General features: G+C 37.8%; 1 protein-coding gene across 12 annotated transcripts in view; it reads right to left on the bottom strand.

Annotated features, from left to right (window-relative positions):
• Positions 1 to 24,263, bottom strand: part of ABCC9 (ATP binding cassette subfamily C member 9) — a 150,893-nt gene extending 126,630 nt beyond the window's left edge. For 2 of the 12 annotated variants that reach the window (XM_082738588.1, XM_082738590.1), the window contains exons 1-5: positions 23,906 to 24,263; positions 22,691 to 22,805; positions 18,369 to 18,530; positions 14,830 to 14,971; positions 9,019 to 9,140 (exon numbers count right to left, since the gene is read on the bottom strand). In XM_082738588.1, the coding sequence (XP_082594714.1) occupies positions 9,019 to 9,140; positions 14,830 to 14,971; positions 18,369 to 18,510 (406 nt within the window). In that variant the 5' untranslated portion in view covers positions 18,511 to 18,530; positions 22,691 to 22,805; positions 23,906 to 24,263. Of the gene's footprint in view, positions 1 to 9,018; positions 9,141 to 14,829; positions 14,972 to 18,368; positions 18,531 to 19,889; positions 19,944 to 22,690; positions 22,806 to 23,123; positions 23,329 to 23,580; positions 23,752 to 23,905 lie in introns of those variants that run through there. The other 10 variants (XM_082738591.1, XM_082738589.1, XM_082738587.1 and 7 more) reach the window with 10 other exon arrangements.
• Positions 24,264 to 24,269: the final 6 nt, after the last annotated feature.

Raw genomic sequence — 24,269 nt, 5'->3', positions numbered from 1 at the left:
CTAAACAAAGAGAGATCCTACAAGTGGTAGATCAGAAAGGAACAGAGACCATATACAGTAACAGCCACCTTACAGGCAATACAATGGCCCTAAATTCATATCTCTCAATAGTTACCCTGAATGTTAATGGGCTAAATGCCCCTGTCAAAAGACACAGGGTATCAGAATGGATAAAAAAACAAAACCCATCTATATGTTGCCTCCAAGAAACACATTTTAAGCCCGAAGACACCTCCAGATTTAAAGTGAGGGGGTGGAAAAGAATTTACCATGCTAATGGACATCAGAAGAAAGCAGGAGTGGCAATCCTTATATCAGATCAATTAGATTTTAAGCCAAAGACTATAATAAGAGATGAGGAAGGACACTATATCATACTCAAAGGGTCTGTCCAACAAGAAGATTTAACAATTTTAAATATCTATGCCCCCAACGTGGGAGCAGCCAACTATATAAACCAATTAATAACAAAATCAAAGAAACACATCAACAATAATACAATAATAGTAGGGGACTTTAACACTCCCCTCACTGAAATGGACAGATCATCCAAGTAAAAGATCAGCAAGGAAATAAAGGCCTTAAACGACACACTGGACCAGATGGACATCACAGATATATTCAGAACATTTCATCCCAAAGCAACAGAATACACATTCTTCTCTAGTGCACATGGAACAATCCTCAGAATAGATCACATCCTCGGTCCTAAATCAGGACTCAACCGGTATCAAAAGATTGGGATCATTCCCTGCATATTTTCAGACCACAATGCTCTAAAGCTAGAACTCAACCACAAAAGGAAGTTTGAAAAGAACCAAAATACATGGAGACTAAACAGCATCCTTCTAAAGAATGAATGGGTCATCCGGGAAATTAAAGAAGAATTGAAAAAAATCATGGAAACAAATGATAATGAAAATACAACGGTTCAAAATCTGTGGGACACAACAAAGGCAGTCCTGAGAGGAAAATATATAGCAGTACAAGCCTTTCTCAAGAAACAAGAAAGGTCTCAGGTACACAATCTAACCCTACACCTAAAGGAGCTGGAAAAAGAACAAGAAAGAAACCCTAAGCCTAGCAGGAGAAGAGAAATCATAAAGATCAGAGCAGAAATCAATGAAATAGAAACCAAAAAAACAATAGAACAAATCAACGAAAGTAGGAGCTGGTTCTTTGAAAGAATTAATAAAATTGATAAACCCCTGGCCCGACTTATCAAAAAGAAAAGAGAAAGGACCCAAATAAATAAAATCATGAATGAAAGAGGAGAGATCACAACTAACACCAAAGAAATACAAACTATTATAAGAACATACTATGAGCAACTCTACGGCAATAAATTTGACAATCTGGAAGAAATGGATGCATTCCTAGAAACATATAAACTACCACAACTGAACCAGGAAGATATAGAAAGCCTGAACAGACCCATAACCAGTAAGGAGATTGAAACAGTCATTAAAAATCTCCAAACAAACAAAAGCCCAGGGCCAGACGGCTTCCCGGGGGAATTCTACCAAACATTTAAAGAAGAATTAATTCCTATTCTCCTGAAACTGTTCCAAAAAATTGAAATGGAAGGAAAACTTCCAAACTCATTTTATGAGGCCAGCATCACCTTGATCCCAAAACCAGGCAAGGATCCCACCAAAAAAGAGAGCTATAGACCAATATCCTTGATGAACACAGATGCGAAAATACTCAACAAAATACTAGCCAATAGGATTCAACAGTACATTAAAAAGATTATTCACCACGACCAAGTGGGATTTATTCCAGGGCTGCAAGGTTGGTTCAACATCCGCAAATCAGTCAATGTGATACAACACATCAATAAAAGTAACAACAAGAACCATATGATACTCTCAATAGATGCTGAAAAAGCATTTGACAAAGTACAGCATCCCTTCCTGATCAAAACTCTTCAAAGTGTAGGGATAGAGGGCACATACCTCAATATCATCAAAGCCATCTATGAAAAACCCACCGCAAATATCATTCTCAATGGAGAAAAACTGAAAGCTTTTCCGCTAAGGTCAGGAACACGGCAGGGATGTCCATTATCACCACTGCTATTCAACATAGTACTAGAGGTCCTAGCCTCAGCAATCAGACAACAAAAGGAAATTAAAGGCATCCAAATCGGCAAAGAAGAAGTCAAATTATCACTCTTCGCAGATGATATGATACTCTATGTGGAAAACCCAAAAGACTCCACTCCAAAACTGCTAGAACTTATACAGGAATTCAGTAAAGTGTCAGGATATAAAATCAATGCACAGAAATCAGTTGCATTTCTCTACACCAACAGCAAGACAGAAGAAACGGAAATTAAGGAGTCAATCCCATTTACAATTGCACCCAAAACCATAAGATACCTAGGAATAAACCTAACCAAAGAGACACAGAATCTATACTCAGAAAACTATAAAGTACTCATGAAAGAAATTGAGGAAGACACAAAGAAATGGAAAAATGTTCCATGCTCCTGGATTGGAAGAATAAATATTGTGAAAATGTCTATGTTACCTAAAGCAATCTACACATTTAATGCAATTCCTATCAAAGTACCATCCATCTTTTTCAAAGAAATGGAACAAATAATTCTAAAATTTATATGGAACCAGAAAAGACCTCGAATAGCCAAAGGGATATTGAAAAAGAAAGCCAACGTTGGTGGCATCACAATCCCGGACTTCAAGCTCTATTACAAAGCTGTCATCATCAAGACAGCATGGTACTGGCACAAAAACAGACCCATAGATCAATGGAACAGAATAGAGAGCCCAGAAATAGACCCTCAAATCTATGGTCAACTAATCTTCGACAAAGCAGGAAAGAATGTCCAATGGAAAAAAGACAGCCTCTTCAATAAATGGTGCTGGGAAAATTGGACAGCCACATGCAGAAAAATGAAATTGGACCATTTCCTTACACCACACACGAAAATAGACTCAAAATGGATGAAGGACCTCAATGTGCGAAAGGAATCCATCAAAATCCTTGAGGAGAACACAGGCAGCAACCTCTTCGACCTCAGCCGCAGCAACATCTTCCTAGGAACAACGCAAAAGGCAAGGGAAGCAAGGGCAAAAATGAACTATTGGGATTTCATCAAGATCAAAAGCTTTTGCACAGCAAAGGAAACAGTTAACAAAATCAAAAGACAACTGACAGAATGGGAGAAGATATTTGCAAACGACATATCAGATAAAGGACTAGTGTCCAGAATCTATAAAGAACTTAGCAAACTCAACACCCAAAGAACAAATAATCCAATCAAGAAATGGGCAGAGGATATGAACAGACATTTCTGCAAAGAAGACATCCAGATGGCCAACAGACACATGAAAAAGTGCTCCATATCACTCGGCATCAGGGAAATACAAATCAAAACCACAATGAGATATCACCTCACACCAGTCAGAATGGCTAAAATCAACAAGTCAGGAAATGACAGATGCTGGCGAGGATGCGGAGAAAGGGGAACCCTCCTACACTGTTGGTGGGAATGCAAGCTGGTACAACCTCTCTGGAAAACAGCATGGAGGTTCCTCAAAATGTTGAAAATAGAACTGCCCTATGACCCAGCAATTGCACTATTGGGTATTTACTCTAAAGGTACAAACATAGTGATCCAAAGGGGCACGTGTACTCGAATGTTTATAGCAGCAATGTCCACAATAGCCAAACTATGGAAAGAACCTAGATGTCCATCAACAGATGAATGGATCAAGAAGAGGTGGTATATATACACAATGGAATACTATGCAGCCATCAAAAGAAATGAAATCTTGCCATTCACGACAACATGGATGGAACTAGAGCAAATCATGCTTAGCGAAATAAGTCAAGCGGAGAAAGACAACTATCATATGATCTCCCTGATATGAGGAAGTGGTGATGCAACATGGGGGCTTAAGTGGGTACGAGAAGAATAAATGAAAGAATCTGGGATTGGGAGGGAGGCAAACCATAAGTGACTCTTAATCTCACAAAACAAACTGAGGGTTGCTGGGGGGAGGGGGTTTGGGAGAAGGGGGTGGTATTATGGACATTGGGGAGGGTATGTGTTTTGGTGAGTGCTGTGAAGTGTGTAGACCTGGTGATTCACAGACCTGTACCCCTGGGGATAAAAATATATGTTTATAAAAAATAAAAAATTATATTAAAAAAAAATCAAGAAAATTGCTAAGTCCCCAGCTACACTAATGAAGAAAAGAAGGAAATCATAAATTACCAGTATTAGGAATGAAACAATAACTATCCCTACATATTTTACATTCTTAAGAAAGATAATTGGGGGCTATGTTGAACTTTATAACAATAAATAAAATACTTAGATGAAAGGGAAAATTTCTTGAAACTTGTAACTTCCCAAAACTGACATAACAAGAAATACTCTGAAGGGGGGGGAAAAAAAAAAACAACAACTCTGAAGAGTCCATGTCTAATAGAGAAATAAGTTTACATTTAAAATCCTTACTTTGAAGGGGGGTGGGGTTATGGACATTGGGGAGGGTATGTGCTTTGGTGAGTGCTGTGAAGTGTGTAAATCTGGCGATTCACAGACCTGTACCCCTGGGGATAAAAATATATGTTTATAAAAAATAAAAAATTAAATATATATATATATATATATATATTTATATATATATATTTATATATATATAAATAAAATAAAATCCTTACTTTGTTAAAAGGCCCAAATGATTTCAATGATGAATGAATTTCATTCAATGTTTAGGGAAGAAATAAAATTAATTGTACACAATGTTTTTCAGGAAATGGAGAACATTTTACAATTCATTTTAAGAAGCCAATATAACCCAGCATAGGAAAACCTGGCAAAGATATTACAAGAAAATAACAAACCCAATATTCTTCACAGCATAGATTTAAAAAGCCCTGGAAAACAAAATCTAAGAATATATAGCATGGATAATATATCATGACCATGTGTAACATAGCCCAGGAATTCATGGTTGCTTTATCATTTGAAAAGTCAACTAATTTAGCACATTAAAGGAACTATAATTGTCCCAATGGATGCAAAAAAAAAAAAAAATCCTTAATAGAATTCAACAACTATTCATCATTAAAAAATAAAAAAACAAAAACAACTCCAAGAAAGCTTTGAATAGAGGAAGATTTACTCATCTGATAAAGGTCTTCTATGAAAAACCTGTAATTTACTTTATAATTAATTATGCAATATTGACCATGTTTCACCTAAAATCAGGCATTAGACAAAGATTTCACACTCCCTGTGTCTATTCTGCATTATATTGGAAGTCCTGGTTATTTCAATATGGTGAAAAAAAGCATAAAGTTTAAAAAGAAATAAATATAATTCTTCTATTTTCAGATGGTATGTTTGCATATCTAGATAATCCCAAGAAACTTACAAAGCAATAATTAGAAGTAATGAGTAAATTTCCAAGGTTTCAAAATATAATAAGGTCAATATATAAAATCAGCTGTATTTTATATATATGACAGAAGCAACTAGAATACAGCATTTAAAATACAAGTTTATTCATAACAGCAGTGGGAAATCAAAAAAGCTAGTAATTTAACAAGACATGGAAGACCTCTACCCTGAAAATATAACACATTGCTAAGGGAAATGAGAGAAGACCTAAATAAATGAAGAACAAATGGGTTGTGGAATTCAATATTGCTCAGATGTCAACTCTCTTCCAAATTGTTCTAAACACAGCAATCTCTATCATAATCCTACTGAGATTTTTTTTTTTTGTAGAAATTGACAACCTGACTCTAACTACATATGACAATATAAATGAACTAGAATATCCAAGGAGAAAAGCAAAGAAAACTAGTTGTATGGGTACACTATATGATTTCAAGACCTCCAAAGCAACAGTAATCAGATTAAGACAGAATGGTAATCTCATAAAACCCACAAACAGATCAAAGGAACAGAAACTATAGAGCCGAAAAATAGATCATACTAAAATGGTAACTTGATCCAAATATTTCACAAAGGTCCCAATGCAATCTAACAAGGCATGGAATGTCTATTCCACAAATGGTGCTGGAGCACATGGATTTCCATTTGGAAAAAAAGAGCCTCGGCATCAGCCTTACGTCATTTACACAATTCATTTTAAATGGATCACAGTCCTAAAAATAAAAACTAAAACTATAAAGCTTTAAAAAAAAAAAACAAACAAACAAACAGGAGACTATGAGGAAAATATATTTTGAGCAGAGGCAAAAATTTCTTAAGACACAGAAAACAAAAATTATGCATGAAAAAGTGATAAATTATGGTACAACAAAACTGAACTCTTTTGCTCACCAAAAGACCCTGTTAGGTAAATGAATATGCATATGCCACAGACTGGAAAAAAAAAATTCTCAAAACATGTATCCCATGCCATATTAATATCTAGTATATACAAAGTACTCTAAAAACTCAATAATATGCAACCCAATAAAAAATGGACAAAAGATATGATATAGCTTATTTACAAATATAACAAATGGCTAATAAACTTATCAAAAAGTGCTCAACATCATTAGCCATCAGGGAAATGCAAACTCAAACCACAATGAATTATCAGTACACACCCACCAGCATGGCTAAATTAGAGAGACAAAATCATCAAATGTTGGTGAGCATGTGGAAAAACTGGGACTCCTACATATTATTAGTGAGTACGTAAAGTAAACCACTTTGGGAAAAATCTTGTGGGTTCTTCACAAAACATTAACATTTACTACACACCCTATGACCCAGCAATTTCTCTCCTAGGTATTTACTCAAGGGAAATAAAAAACGCATATCCACAGAAAAACTTGCACATGGATGTTTATACCAGTTTTGTTTTGTTTGTTTGTTTCCATGATAACCCAAACCTGGAAATAATTCAGGTACTTATTGTCAAGAGAACGGAAAACTGTGGTATATTTATACAATGGAATAGTATCCAACAATTATAAGAACAAAATACTGATCTATACTATATTATGGATCAGCCCCTCTCAAAAAAAATCATGCTGTGAGAAGTGTTACACAAAAAAATTTATACTGCATTATTCAATTTATGTGAAGTTCTACAACAGACAAATTCCATCTATGCTGGGGAGAAAATGCAGATTAGATTTTTGTCTCTGTGGAGATGATATTGCGGAGTGACACAAGAAAACTTTCATGGATCATGGAACCATTCTACAGTTAGGTGTGTGCATTTAGTAAATTAAGATTTCTGTACTTTAGCATGTAAGTTTTATCTTCACAAAAAGAACTGTAGAAAAATTTAACTCTAGTTAATGATATGCACTCTGAAATAATTAGGAGGTGAAGCATATTAATGTCTGCAATTTACTTTAAAATGTATCAAAAAAAATAAGATGCAGAAATGTGATCAAATAAATAGAATAAAATGGAAATTGAAGAATTTAATTATTAGGAATTTTATGAGTATTCACTTGGTTCTTTTCAACTTTCTGTATGTTTGGTGATGTTCATAATATAATGTTGGGACAAAATTACTTATTTTGTGATCTGAAAATAAGTGTAATTTTTCTGGGCCCAAATATTTCTTTCCTAAAATAATGAGAAATTTAGACTATGTTTTATCTCCATAAGTCCTTCCAACAATATGATCTAATTGTGCCCTCTGCCTTGCATCTACAGCCAGACTGGGATCTCATCTCCTTCAAAATATTATCAAAATGCACATTTCTCTTCTAGTTGCCTTCTAAGGAATTCTAATTCCCTTCTAAATCTTATAACTCATATCTTTTTCATCATCAGTTTCTCAAAAACTTAAACGTCTAATGTATTGGATTCCCAATGGTATATATATTTTTTGCTGTTGTCTACTAAAGATTTCACTCTTTTTTCTTGGCATCTTCAAAAAAAGATTTCTGTGATAACATCTGCCTTTCATGTGGTACTAAACAGCTTTCTATTAAGATAATTCAGACTTTGACAAGCCTTTTAAATTAACATTTAACCCGGTCTACTTGTTTGTACTAGATTGCCTTTGCCCAATCATATAATGTGGCGCAACACAGGCTTTAATAGTGTTTTCCACTAACTCATTTTCAAATTTTAATGTCCTTGGACAAGCAAATATAATATTTGTGTGGTTTAATTATTACCTTTCCAAATTTCTATATCAGTAATCAATGTCTTTTTCATCGTTAAACAATCAAGCGCATTCTCTGTACCTTGTAAAATTGTCAGGATTCATTCACACAAACACACGTGATTTTAGGATATTTTAGGATATTTACAGGCCCTGGAAGCCCAGCCATGATCCATGTTCTACAGCTTCCTCTTAGCTCTCTTTATGAAAGTATACACCACAGAATGCAAAGATTGGTCAGAGAATTAAATACAACTAATTGGGATAAGTGATACTATTTCAATGTCAGGCAAAAATAAAATTAGAACCCTCTGATTTCCACAGGACAAGGAGGCTGGAGAGGCTGAAAAAGAAAAGGTTAGGCATGAAGCAGATGTTTTTGAGGACAGCTACTTCTCAGGACGCACAGTTTCCAGCAGCCTGTGAAGCACACGCTGCTGCCCCGGGGTCCCCCACACCTCAGCAGCCATGCCCTAAAGAATGTGACACTGCCACAGCATCAGTGAAAAGCTGGGACCTTCAGAAAATGCCTCAGGATCCCAAACCAGAGACAGAAGAGCAGGGAGCTAGACACACTGACTTGCTCCTGGGGCAGGAGGGGCAAGGGCTCAATTCTGCGAGACAGAAGGCCAGCACACCCTTCCTGGTTCTCCTGCCACATGCCAACACAACACGAGGGGCATCTAGTGGAGAATGGATGTCCTAGGGGAACGGAGTTTTCACAGCCCAGAGCATTCAGTTTATCTTCATCTCCCCATTCACCAGGAAACCAGAGAAATTAACTACTGTGATTTTCCCACGCTCCCAGTCCCAACCCCCAGAGACAGCATTACTAGGAGGAGAAAGAAAAATAGCTCCAGGAAGGAGGGCGACACTTGATCATACTTACCTAGGAGTAATTTAGGAAAATTTGATGTTTCAATATTATGATAATATACTATTGATGTTGTAGTGGCGACAAATCCCATCACAGCCGGCATGAAGAGGTGGAGGTGCCGGGACTCCCGCCGTCTGCGGAGAGCGGTACAGTATCAGTGTCTAGAGATGGTCGTTGCCCACAGCTTCTCATTTTGTTTCCAAATTGTTCATTAAAACGTTCCCTTAAGTAATAAGATACTTAAAATAACAGAATGCAATAGTCATTGCTCAGAGAACATGCAAAGGAAGACTACACTGGGAGACATAATTCTGCCGAAAGGATTTATCCCAACACCGAGGACTGGGTCCCACAGCGAAACAAGAGCAAACATGTAACTTCTCCTCTATCGAAGGGCAGAACTGCTGAAATAAGTGAACACCTAAAGCAAGTAAAAACAACCACAAGGATATGAACTCTAATGTACAAGAAAAGTACATTTACTCCTTTGATAGTTTCCCTAAACTTTATTGCCCTTAGTGATTTCTCCATTGTTCACTGGGTTCAGTCACTATTAGAGGTTGAGATGCAACCATGGGCGCAACAAGATACAGTATCCAGGGTTACCATGCCTGGAGTCTACTGGAGATAGCAACAGGAACTAGGAAATTGTTACACAGAGGAAGGGACTGTAAGTGCATGCAGGGCCAGGGTCTGGGGAAGAGAAACCTTTGTGAAGAAAACCACCTCTGCCTTGAGAATGAGGAACTGCTGCCTAGAGTAGGAAGAAGGAAGACTGTTTCAGTGTATCACATGCAACTGAATATGACTGAAAAGAGACAAGATTTCACTCTGAGGGCCATAGAGAGCTTCACGTGGGCTGGAAATATGACAGAACCAGCTTTGCATGGTAGACAGCCCTCAACTCCATTTACATTAATAATACCACCTAGTAACATTTAATTTTTTTCAAATGACTTAAGTACATTCATATATAAATGGTGCAGAGAGTGACGCGTTTGAGAAGGGGGAAAGAGGAGCATTTGGGAAAGACACTTCAAAGAGGTATGACTGACAGTGGAAACAGAAATATAAAAGGGAATCCACCAGTCAGGAATGCGGTAGAAGAGCACTTTAAAAAGAGGGAACAGAATGTGTAAATACATAGGAGCACAAAATTGTGTAATGTGTTCAAAATGCCAAGTAGTTTAATATTCTCAAACAGAAAGCTCGAGATAGGATGTATGGTGAAAGGCTCTGTGTGTCAGGGTAAGGAGCTGGAATCTGATCTTTCGGAAAATCGAAATTTTTAACAGTAAGTGGTATAGTCCGATTTGGGGGAATTTTAGACAAATCAATCCGGTAATAATGTGGATGATGGAGTCTATAGGTAGTGTGTGCCTCTGAGGAGAGGAAAGAGACAAAGAAGGAAGAAAAGCAGTTAGCAAATTATGGGTATAGGCCAGGCAAGAGATGACAAAAGCCTGAATTAAGCTTTGGCAGCAGAAACATGGAAGTAATACAACATCTGGAAAATATTCATTGTTAAAACAGACAGGACTTTAATAGTGTTAGGGTCTTAGGGTGATGGTAAAGGAGATATAAAGAGTAATTCCAAAGGGGGCTGGGTGGATGGTGCATAACCAGATAAGACTTGAAGAGTATGAGCAGATTGGAGAAAAGAAGCTAGTAAGTTCCAGCAAGGCCATGTGGACCATGAAGGTGTCTATTAAACATGCAAAGGGAGTTGTCCCATAGGCCCACCGTATGCAGAGATTTGGAACATGACCAGTGATACATTTGGAATCATTAATATGGACATGGTAACAAAAATGTGAACATAAAGGCTGGTTTAAAAACCACCCACCACCCCCAGAAATAGTTCAAAATGGTCAAAAAGAAAAAGTAGGAAGTAAATATTTCATCAGCATGGAAATTAAGAAGTGCTTCTAGTATTCTTTTATTATGGAACCAAAGAAAGAATTTTACAAAAATCACTTGTCTAATATTTAAGGAATTTAAAAATGAGCATACTACCTATGAAGGCCTATAAATAAATGTGGTCAAACCCATACTCAGAAGAAAGTTCATAACTAAGCTTAAACATATTCAATAAGAAAGCATTACAATAAATAAATTTTGTAGTCAATTCAAGAAGTTAGAAAAAGAATGACAAAAAAAAAAAAGAAAAAGAATGACAAAACAAAATTAAGGGAGACAATCTAGTAAGGGATGAATAAAGATCACAACGGCTACAATAAAGTTTTATATTTATTGTGGCATTTCTTTGTTGGGGTTTCATGGGTCTTTTAACCATGTTAACCCAAATCGGTTAAAAAAAGGAAGACTAACCATGTTAGTCTTTTTATTAGGATTGCTATTATATTATTAGTTGTTCTATTTACAAAGCTGCACAAGTATATATATACATATATAGATTTTTTAATTTAAATTCAATTACCCAAGGTACAGTACTGCATTGGCTTTTTATATAATGTTCAATGACTCATTAGTTCAGTATAATACCCAGTGCCTATCACATCACATGCCCTCTTTAATGCCCATCACCCAGTTACCCCATCTCTCTACCCACCTCCCTTTCCGCAGCCCTCAGTTTTCATTTCTTCCCCCCTCACCATAACACAAGTTTTGAGCGGTGTCCCAACCCTATTCTTTCCCTTAAGCTCTGTTATTTTTAGAGTGTGACTCCCAGACCTCAGGGTTCCGGTAGAAGCACACAGATCCTATTATGGCAGAAAGTCTTTACTCAGAAAGTAAAGAAGAAAATCAAAATGCATTCATCATGGAGGACAAGAAAATAATTTAAAAAAAGACAAACTAATAAAAATAAAAGCTTAAATGAAAATACAGTAAAAGTGAAGACTTTAATACACATTTTTAGAATTTGATGGATTAAATAGTATAAAAATAATCAACACACAAGACTCGAATAATCTAATCAGTAAACTCAATAAAATTTTGCCTCCAACAAAAAAATTATTTTCTAATTATCATGAAAACCATATAAAATAATCAAATATTTAACTATAATGGAAATGTTAATGATTCCTAAAATGTTAATGATTCAATTTGCTTAACAAATTATATGCTGTACTAATAAATCAATCATATTAGACTAAAAAGCAAATTGAAAATGATTCCTAGATCTAGGAGAGTACCTAAAGCAGAACCACAAACTATTTATATAGAAATAAAAAAGGACATTTCTTACAAAAATCTGTGCAAAATAAGTAAGGGTTTTTCAAAAGAAAAATGAATAGCTTTAATATTTGTATTACTAAAAAAGAAAATCAAATATTCAATTAGGAAAGGCTTTGCATTATTTCACTAATTATAATGAGCATACGTTACATTTTAAGTAAAGAATAGTTCATAAATATTTTGTTAAAGAAAAAGGAAGGAAGCAGCAGTCAGCAATGCCAAATGCCGTAAGTCTGAAAAGGAAGAAAAGGTGTTCGTTAAAGTGTATTTAATATTCACTGGCATTCTTTAGAAGCAGTTTCCAGATTAAGACAAAGCAAACAAGAAAGCAAACTAAATTCTGGAGTTCAGGAATCATTGGAAAATGAGTTTTGAGAAGCCTGAATAAACCAAGTAAGGGGATGGACATCAAGGAAAGTATGTTGTAATGAGCACTGGGTATTATATAAGACTGATAAATCCCAGATCTGTACCCCTGAGCCAAATAATACATTATATGTTACTTAAAATAATAAATAAATAAATAAATAAATAAACAAATAAATAAATAGCGAGAAGCAGTCAGCAAGCAGTCTGCAGCTAAGGAATGGGATAACGGAAATCCAGAGTGCATTTCTGCTTGATTTCAGGATGGGCTTTTTATATCATTACTACTATAAAACAAGTTTCTGCCGTTAGCATCTGTCTTCACCATTACTAGCCCAGCCTCTAAGTCTACGACTAAATCTACGCATCAGTCATGAGGCAGGAAAGAAGGAAGCATTCTCGCCTACATGGTGTCAAGTTTTTAGGAAATGTTGGACAGATCCATCTTCCAATTTATACATACACATAGGGGGTGCCTGGGTGACTCAGTGGGTTAGAGCCTCTGCCTTTGGCTCAGGTCATGATCTCAGGGTCCTCAGATCTAGCCCCGCTTCCAGCTCTCTGCTCAGCAGGGAGCCTGCTTCCCCTCCTCTCTCTGCCTGCCTCTGCCTACTTGTGATCTCTGTCTGTCAAATAAATAAATAAAATATTTTTTTTTAAAAAAAGAAAGAAACACACAGAGGCAGCTTATATGTTATAAGTATTAAAAAACAAAGACTAGAGTTTCCTATGCTAATACAATAGGGTTTTAAACAGTAATTAATAAGATAACAGACAATCAAGCCTCTAAATCCTTGAAGGCACGCAATATCATCAGAGTCCTTGATTTTTTTTTTTTATCAGAAACTAAGACGTGCACATCCATGCAAAGAACTCTCACAAAACATTTCAAAATAGTTGGCTCTGTAACAAAATCTCAGAAATTTCATTCCTCATTAATTGCAACAGAAAAACATAAACAGATGTCAGGGAGGTCTTTATTAGATAAAAGAAAAATGATTTTTGAGCTTTCTTTTTAAGAACTCTAAAGAACTTTTCCTATCAGTTCTTTAATTGATGGTGCACTATTTTACATAATTTCATAATCAAAATTCTCTTATTTGATATTGCTTATCAAAATTCTTTCCCATTTTGTGTTAATATGTGATAAAAAATATTTTTCCCACATTATGTTTGGGTTTATAAGTAGAATTCATTATATTCTAACTGCTTAATGCAAACTTCTTCTATAAGAATGACAAAATTCCTTCAAAAGTATGGGTTTTATGGCAAATCCTGATTTTAAAATGGTTTTGTGTTTTGCCTCAATTTGTGGCTATATCCTCACTAATTCTCAGACTTCTTTGATGCCTGCCTCATCTATCTTTGCTTCTTTATAAAACAAATGGAAACATCTGAGAACTGGTTATACAGTTATATGTAAGTATATAGCTACTTGAGCTATATGTCAATACAGACAATCTTTCTATATATACCTCCATTGATAGATAAATAAATGTCAGAGTGTTTAAAAGGAGAGAACTTTCTGCAAGAGCTACATAGATGAAGGAATCAAAGAAATAGCACGTGAATAAGCACAAGTCACAGAGACCTGAATTTTTACTGTCAGAGAAATTATGTAGTAACACAAAAATTTTAAAATGGTTTTAACACAAAAATATGGACAAAACAACATGATTATCGAATGTAGCAGTCCTCCTCTTATCTGCAAGGGTTAATGTTCCAAGACCACAGTGGATGCCTGAAATCACGGATGATACCGAATCCTATTATGTTTTTCTTATACATGCATACCTATATAGATTAGGCACTGTAGGAGATTAACAACTGATAACACAAACTAGAATAACTATAATATACTGTAATAAAAGTTATGTGAATGTGGTCTCTTTCCCTCTCTCTCAAGATATTTACTGTACTGTATTCACCTTTCCTCTTGTGATGATGTTAGATGAGAAAATATCTACACGATGAGGTGAGGTGAGGTGAATGGCATAGGCACTGGGAGGCAGTGTTAGTTTACTGACCTTTTGAAGACCCATCACCAGAAGGAGGATCATTTCTCCAGACTTCAGTTGATAATGGGTAAATTGAATCATAGATAAGCAGGACTGCTATAAATGAGTGACACCTGTGGTTTCTCATACATTATAACTAAAAAGTTAAGCCTGACTTGGTATGCTCTTAACTACCATCCATATCAACATACTCACTAGTATAGTGCAATCTAGCTATTAGCTATGTTGAATCACTTACGAATCAGAAACAATGCCTTCTGCTATTTCACAAACATGCACAAACAGAAGAGCAAATGTAAGAATCCATCTCAGGTTATGTCCAGGAAAATGAAGCCAGGTGTTGTGGTGAATTTGTACTTTTGAGCTTTGACTTCCCCACCCTGAAAAAAGTATAGAAGTGAAAAGATTAATTATAATCATGGAAATAATTCATATTGTGGTATCACTTGGGGGATGGGCAATTCCTGAAAAAGGAAGGAGAAGTGCTTTCTAGGGTAGCAATGCAAATCCTGGTCTGTTTTCATTATGTTGAAAAAATAATTCAATTTCAGCGAATCTTTACAGGACTGTCTAAGTTAACACATTGACATTTGCTGCAGTGCTCAAGAATAAGGCCAACTCTGGGTGACAGCATAGTTATCTTGTGTTAATCAGAGCTCTTACTGACAAGTCCCTGGTTCATTTAAGAGGAAACCAAATTAATGATGATATTAATAAAAGCAATTTGGTGTCTAAAATCTTTCAAAACATGCCATCTGTAGGGGGACTAACGAAAAAAAGCCATATTTGGTAATGAAATGTAGAACTCATTAGTTGAGTCAACTCAATCATATGCATATCGTGTGAGAAAAATTATAACCTATGACTGAGCCAGCACTATTCAACAGTGATAGTGGTATTTTCTCAAAGAAATGTTTGTAGAGAAGCCTCACATACTTCAAGAATGAATCAGGGTTTGTGCTCGAAATATTGCAGGAAGGAATTTCTGTAACGACTAATGAGACTCCTGAAGCATTCTTTGAAAAGAAAATTGATTCATGACTTAGTTGTTCCCAAATGAACTTCATTATGGAGGGATTAGTTACATATAACATGTTGTACTAGAATTTACGCTGTAAGCTCTTGCAGGCAAGCTTTCTTTATGCCTGATACTTCTTTGAGATTTATTTATGATCTCTCACTAACTCAAGTAGCCAATGTAATACATGAGCAGTCTGAATATTCCTCCACCATTCTCCTTTGACAATGTTCACTCCAGCTCCACTTGATTCAAATACCCTTCTGCCAGTCTGTGTTTGATGCTACTGATGCAAACAAGACTATCACAGTAACTGCTCTCAAGAAGTTAGCTGAATGTCAAAAAAAGATTATTAACTGTCAAATTGCAATTAAAAAATTATGGTCTACTTTTGACCAAAGGGCACTTTTAATGTCCTACAAATAATACCAACTACATAAACCACAACTCATGTCTCTATACATGGTCATTCTGACACAGTTATATTTATGTCTATATATTTGTTTAACACAAATAACTACGTGCCAAGAGTTTCATTGGCCTCAGCATATGATACATCTTATAACAGAAAATTTTGATCACTGTTACAATGCCAGATAGTAGTCTCTCAATCAATATTTGTTAAATGAAGAAATAAAAGCATACAAATTATTTTTTAAGTTTCTTTTAAATCAGACCATTAAAATATGCTAGTTTTCTTAAGAAAAGCAGTCTGATAGTTTTCCCATTTATTTTTATAAGCAAATTTAGTTTTATAAGCAGATTCAAGATCAAATTCAGAGAGTAGTTACCTCTTTTGAAAGGAATAGGGACATAGGATGTGGAAAGAGTAACAGGCTCAGGAAAGAGTAACAGAAGGATTCACTTATATTCTTACCATTAGATTCCTTAAGCTGAGTGGTGACAGCCTCAACAGATATTTATCATACTAGTCACTGTCATTTTTTGAAGATTTTATTTATTTATTCGAGCAGAGAGAGACACAGCGAGAGAAAGAACACAAGCAGGGGGACTGAGAGAGAGGGAAGCAGGCTTCCCATAGACCCTGGGATCATGACCTGAGTCAAAGGCAGATGCTTAACTGACTGAGCCACCCAGGTGCCCCTCTGTTTTTTTTTTGTTTTATTTATTTATTTATTTATTTGACAGAGAGAAATCACAAGTAGATGGAGAGGCAGGCAGAGAGAGAGAGGGAAGCAGGCTCCCTGCCGAGCAGAGAGCCCGATGCGGGACTCGATCCCAGGACCCCGAGATCATGACCTGAGCTGAAGGCAGCAGCTTAACCCACTGAGCCACCCAGGCGCCCAACCCCTCTGTTTTTTTTATATGTGAAATGTATTTTTTAAAACATTTAAGTTAAAGGTCTATTTTGGTTTGGGGGAGAAATTATACAAACCGTACATAACTGTTTAAAATAATTGGATTTTGTGGGGTGTGTGGGTGGCTCAGTGGGCTAAAGCCCTTGCCTTCGGATCCTGGGATCCAGCCCCACATCGGGCTCTCTGCTCAGCAGGAAGCATGCTTCCTCCTCTCTCTGCCTGCTTCTCTGCCTACTTGTGATCTCTGTCTGTCAAATAAATAAATAAAATCTTAAAAAAAATAATAATTGGATTTTGTGTATATGTAAACTGTAATATAATAGGGAAAACTGTATCTTTAGCTCCTTTGCAAATAGTTTGCATAAGTATTCTTTCTACCTGGAATGCACCCTTAGTGCTCCTACTGGAACTTGCAGGCTCTTTGTCCTCACGTCCCACAACATGTCACTCTTCATGCAATCATCCCCACTGGCCCAAAAAATTAGTTGTTCTAACAAGTTAATGCCCAGGATAATTTGTTCCTGTCCCTGCAAATGAGCATATAATGTGGGATAGTCATTTTTCTCTTGACTTTGATACATCTGTTTCACTGGACAGTTTCAGTGACTATTGCAGGCAGGTACCATGTTTCACCCATTTTCCCATTCTCTTCACCAGCACAAAGCAAGTGCTCCACAACGGCTTTACATCTATCCCACCTAGTTCTCTTTCCCTCTTTTTAAAACACTGCTGTTGCTACTCGAAGTCCATTTCTAAGAAGACATATGACTTCTATTTTACCTACAAAATATCATACGTCAAGACCATAAATAACTGGGAAGCACAAAAAATCTGCTTGTTCTTTTCTCACTGATTTTCATATCAGTTTTCATGTTGAGGAAAATTAGGTCAATATTATATCAAATTTCAACCATAATGAAGACCTTTTTTTTTTTTTTAAGATTTATTTATTTATTTATTTGACAGAGAGAGAGAGAGAGAGAGAGCACAAGTAGGCAGAAAGGCAGGCAGAGAGAGAGAGGAAGGGAAGCAGGCTCCCTGCTGAACAGAGAGCCCGATTTGGGACTCAATCCCAGGACCCTGAGATCATGACCTGAGCGAAAGGCAGCGGCTTAACACACTGAGCCACCCAGGCGCCCCATAATGAAGACTTTTAAAATAAACATTAGCTGAGGGCGCCTGGGTGGCTCAGTTGGTTAAGCGACCGTCTTCGGCTCAGGTCATGGTCCCGGAGTCCTGGGATCGAGTCCCGCATCAGGCTCCCAGCTCCATGGGGAGTCTGCTTCTCCCTCTGACCTTCCCGCCTCTCATGCTCTCTCTCACTGTCTCTCTCTCAAATAAATAAATAAAAATCTTTAATAAAATATGAAAAAATAAAAAAAAAGTCAGATGCTCAAAATAAACATTAGCTGAGGAAATATAGGAGAACAGATTACTTACCAATAAACAATATTGGAAAAGTGATAAACAGGAGGAAGACATGAGGGACCAGGTTGAGGGCATCCACAAAGCAGGGATTTTGTAACACACCATCATAGATATTATATGAAGAGATGTTGTTACCACAGAATGAAAGGCTCATGTCTTCTTATATCGCTTACTCTAAAAGGAAGAAACAAAAGAAAGAGGCTCCATTATTATATTCTCTTTTATACATGCATAGCCCTAAAAAGGAGGTTTAATTATAAAATTAACCCATTTATTTTTGCAATTGAGGAAATAGGAAACTATATGCCAAAGTCTTTTGAGAGTTTCTTATAAAGGCCTTATACAGTCTATAAATCACTTCCTTTTGATCTTTCCCCCCATCCGGAGAAAAATATTTTAATTTGGAAGATATATAATTATTAATCTACCAATGATGGTACCTTAACAAAGTGTGTGTGTGACGAAAATGATTTCAAGGAACAAACATGGTAATATATCAAGAAAAAGAAAGAAAAAATGAAACTACTGACTGATGCTACAAGATAGTGTAATATTAAATTCTTTCTTGTCCTTTCTCATTGAAAATGCATTAGCAAATAACTTAAGCCAGACAAAATTTACCGCCGCTCTTGGTTAACTGTACAAAGGAATACTAATACACAGGGGCCCATGTGCGGGCACGCAGCCATCAGCCAGTCTGTGAAGACTATTAAAATCTTGGGCTTCAGATACATTAAATATAACTTAAATGACAATTTAACGAAATTACTCAGGTCTTACAGTCAGAGAATATTCTTGCATGAAATATACCCTAATCAAGTCTTGAAACAAACAAAATGTTTTTAAATTGGAAATCAATACTATATTAGAATAGAAGTAGACAGATTTAGAGATGAAGCTGAGGATGAGGTAAACCAAGGTTTTGCTAGCTATTGTTGGGACTTTGGCTTCTACTCAGTGAAACAGAATTCTGGGGCAGGGGCGGGAGCAGGGGGAGGTTTCATTAGTGGAGTGACACACTCCAACTCACATTTTAAATGAACGCCTCTCATTGCTGGGCTGAGACAGATGGTATAGAAGCAAGGTTCTGCTCCATCAAAATACCACTGTGAAATTCTGAAGAGTTTAGCCTTCTGAAAAATTATTTTTTTATGCCCATTTTCTTCCTGCCTGCCAAATTCTGGGTACTTCATATACACTATCTTTAGTCTTTAGAACAGCCATGCAATGTTAGGTATTTGTACTTTACAGGAGAGCATTCTGAGGTTCAGTATCCTGCCAACCAGTAGAGTAGCGGTGATCCACAGCCATGTGTCTGACTTAAACTGTGTCTCCCCCTGCCTATATCATGCAGCCTCCAACCCATTTCAAAAACAGCTTATCTAATGAAAAAAAAAAAAAAAAACAGCTTATCTTTCATCATTAAAAGAAGTAGCAGTTTAAGATTTTAACCTCACTGCACTTGGTCTCTTTTCCACATTATATCACACTGGATTCTGAATTAGATTATTAAAGGTTGGAGTAAACTAGTACCTTTTCTCTTTCATTGAGAAATGACTTAGCAATGGTCATGAACAATATTTTTCCCTAGGGAAAAAACAGAGAGTGTTACACAGAAAAGATTGGCAACAGTAGGCAAACTATTGAGAAACCAAATTTCAAGGAAAAGTTTTCTAAAGTATTATATGAATAGAACTAGTTTAAAAACCTGTGTTTATAGTTTGTAAATTATTTTGTTTTTAAGATTTTATTTATTTATTTAACAGAGAGAGCGAGAGAGCACAAGCAGGCAGAGCAGCAGAGGAAGAGGGAGAAGGGGAGAAGCAGGCTTCCCTCTGAGCGGGGACCCTGATGTGGGGCTCCATGCAGGGCTCTCCAAAGGCGGTCGCTTAACCAACTGAGCCACCTATAAGGATTTAGGAGCCCCTAAATCCTTATATGGAATTCCTCTCACATATTGTTTCCGGTAAGCCCTTTTACTGAACATCACTGATATGATCTCTAGTTGAGACCTTTTCTCATTCAAAATAAAAGTATATTTTTAAAAAGTCAAGATGAGTGTATATACTTGGCAAATTCTTATCAACTATTAAGACTCCAAGCCTCATAAAATAATCAAAAACAGCTTGAGAGTTTTCAAGTAGCAGTAAAATGGAAGTTTCGAATTATGTACCACAACTATATGAAGTGATGGATCTTAACTAGACATACTGTGGTAACATTTTACAATCATCTAAACCATGCTGTACACCTTAAACTTATATAGTCATGTATGTCAATAAGATGGAAAAATTAGGAAAAAAGAAACAGAAACTGAAAAATAATAGCTATTAATAGAATTTCCATGACTATTTCTTTTATTTTTCTTTTAGACTATCTCTTTTATTGAGTAGAAATGACAGGAAGAAACTTGAGCCCACTCTTATTGAAAGACACATATAAACCATTTCCTAGAATGAACCAGAAAATAATTTTTACTTTGGCAGTTTTATAATTTTATCCAAAACTATAATATTCCAATTGGTCACATTTATAGATAGATAAATGATAGATATTTAATCATTATAATTGAAGCAGATACAAAGTACGATCTGAATTTGCAAAACATAAACTTCATTAGCTATAGTAAGTTTTGCCTACCTGGTATGTCTAATCAATCCTCAAACCTACCAATCAAGCAACCTTTGGATAAATGTGTATAATGGTGGAAAGAAGATATCAGAGAACTACAGCAACCTGAGAAAGTCAAAGGACAATCCCATACCTGATGTCTGGGATTCTAGGCCATTCGTTAACTGTAAAAGTACTTATTGATGCTGACCATGTGCTAGGCACTAGGAATCCAAGAATGCCCATACAAATAGTACCTGTAGTGTTAGACCACATAAATCAGACTACACTAATCCCAGTAGTTCTTGGTATAATGTACAGGTTATGGTCTACGGGATAGGGAAATATACAATGATACAATCACACTAAGGCACATACTTCAGATTAGTAAACTGAAGGCTTTAGAATGATTTCTTTCTTCTACCATAATCTCTACCCTCACATGACCTAGGGCTCCCAACCTGTTCACCCTCTCACTGTCTCTCTCCTGTCTTTATTTCTGTCTCCTCCTCCATCCTTTTCCCTCTGACTCTTAGCTTCTTTCTCCAACCTACAGTACACATGTGGCATATTCTAACAGCCCATTTTACAACTCATCATGGGCAAAAAGAGAGAAGGAGTAAAGTTGTAGATATGTTGATAATTATCCTGTTTGCCAAGGGCATTTTGTTCAATCAGGAATTTTAATTAATTTTTAAATCTCCTATTGTCATTCAAGGTGTCTCTCCCAGAACCATGATTAAGTTAGGGACAGTTTGGGAACAGCATAAATTGCTGCTCTTGCTGGCTAACCTTGGTCACGTGTCGCCCCTGATCCCTGCCCCTTCTGGAGTGCATGGACAGAGGCCCTAGCATCCAGGAGGAGAGAGAGGGATAGGAAGACATGATAGGAAGACATGACACCTTTCTTCCCGCAAGCATAAACCCTCTGAAAGATGTTCAAGTGTTTAGGAGAGCAGACAGGGTTGAAGAACTTGACTGAATGAATCTTAAAGACAAATGTCAAAAGTGAAACTTTGATTACAGGGACGGTCTGCTAAGCTGAAACCACAGAATAAATATATTCCTTGATGCCCAAAGGTATGATTTCATAGCAAGAATCCCACCCTCAGTATTCTTATTCTTTGAAATGCATTTAGGAATGTCCACACCCTCTGGAGTTATAAAATTTGGATTCAGTTGATGACTAAAGTAAAGTAAAAACTAGCACTCTCTCCTGCTCATCCATAAGAAAGTGTCAGTTCTAATGGAGTAGCAACCTCGCAGAACTTAATTAAACTGGAAACTCCTGAAGAAAACATGCTAAAAGCAACATAAAAACTTGCATTCTTACATACAAAGTAACTCATTACTGAGTTATGTTATGAGAGAGAAACATGACATTGTAAAGGATTTAGGGCATTAACATTATCTAGGGTACTTTCAGGAATAAATCACTTAGGAAACAAATGTAATAACGTCTTTGAATTTTTTCATTCAGTCTATGATTCACAAAACAGGAAGCAAAAGACGTCTGTCTCCCTGTCTACCTATGAATAACAGATCCAAGTAAGAAAATCACTAGTAAAAATGACCACTAACTTCTGATTTATTGCCTCATCTCAATGCACCCGTTGAAGTTCTATCGCACACTAAAGGAAACTCAACAGAGAAAATTCAGACACGCCAACAGGAGATATATATATATATATCCCAAATTGAACAAACAAGCAAAATATAAATACCTTGGGCGGTCGCTTGATGCTGCTTCAAACCCCTACTCGTGCACTTGCACTACCTTCAAAACACGGGCTCCCTACACTGACTTAAGTGTCAACTTCAAACCGAGACGCAGAACTCCTAAAAAGCAAAGAGTAACAAAAAATTAAGCAAACTGAAAACTACTTCATGAATACTACAGGACACTAAGAGGGAAAAAATCAGTAATGAGTCCTTGCAGTATTCCCGGCCGTTTTTAAGCAGGAGCCGGCAGTTTGTAAGTAAAGTGGAAACCTGATCCCCACGCCCTCTCTTCTCCGGCTGGGGCCCGGTGCCTTCATCCTAGAAATAGCGACCCCGAAGGCAGAGGGCGCGGGCGCCTTTGGGTCGCCGAGATCTACAGTTCACAGTTACTCTTAAAATGTTTAAATCATATTTATGTAAAAGAGACGGACTCACTTACTCCGCAGGCAGTTTTCCTCCCCTAGCCGAAGCACGCAGGCCGCCGGAGCGGATTATTTTTAGGGTGGTGGGAGACAGCTGCTGCCTCCTATCGGGTTTCTCAATTGCACAAACTGCTCTGAGCTGGGGCGGACACAACTCCGAGGCAGGAAACTGGGCAGAAGCCCCGCGTGCAGAAGCGAGCGCCAGCGACTGGAGACCCTCCCCACCCCCGCTCGGCCCTGCTTTCCGTACCAGGGCGACAAACTTGGGGTGCGCGATGCAGAGGTTTTACAAACGCAAGTCATACGCGTCCCCTAAACTTCATTAAACACCGAGACTCGCAACGTAGGATTCAGTGATTCTCTGGAGTCAGGTTTTCGGACGCCAGAACACGCAAGGTACTCCCTTGCACTTGCACGTTGTCCCCCAGGTGCTCTGTGCGCCCCCGTACCGACCACAGAAGGAAGCGGACCTGGGGAGGCCCCGGCTGCCCCCCACAGCGGCCCTGGGAAGCGAAGGGCTGGTTCCCGGCGGAGGACCCCTGCCCCGCGGCATGGGCGTGTGCGAAGGCAGGAGCGCGGCGGCTCGGATCGAATACTTGACCCAGCGGCCGGGAAACCTTGGTTCCTCCCCAGGACCAGTCGCCGTGCTTCCAAAGGGCGGCCCCTACACTAGCTCCCCGAAAGTGGGACTCCGGCTCCCACCCCTGCACAAACAGTTCCCCCCCGACCCCCCGCTCCCGACCAGAGAGAGAATTAATTGTCGAGGAGATAACGGGTTTAAAAAAATACACTCACCCCACAGTAACTGTCCCCAGGACCCAAGCCGTAAGTTTTGTCCCCGGGCAACCCTCTTTAACTAACCCTAGATTTTCTCAGGGGCCACTGCTCACTCAGCCTGAGATAATCCCTGTTTTCAGCAATTGTCCTGATCTGATAAAGGGCCGGAGGCGGGCGGGCTCGTGCCTCCGGGGCTCGGTGCGCGACCGCCAAGGGCACCGCTCCAGGAGCGCGGGGACTAGGCGCTGGTCCCGGGACTGCACCCCGCACCCGGCGGCCTTCCGGCCTCTGCGCCCCGGTGGGCCGAGGCCGACCCCCGCCCAGCGAGCCTCGGGGAGTTCCCGCGGGCTCCTCCCTCCCGGCAAGGTCGCCGCGTTCCCGC

This window comes from Mustela nivalis (assembly GCF_964662115.1).
Source record: "Mustela nivalis genome assembly, chromosome: 7".
Classification (NCBI taxonomy): Eukaryota; Metazoa; Chordata; class Mammalia; order Carnivora; family Mustelidae; genus Mustela; species Mustela nivalis.
This window is presented reverse-complemented; position numbering and strand designations above follow the sequence as displayed.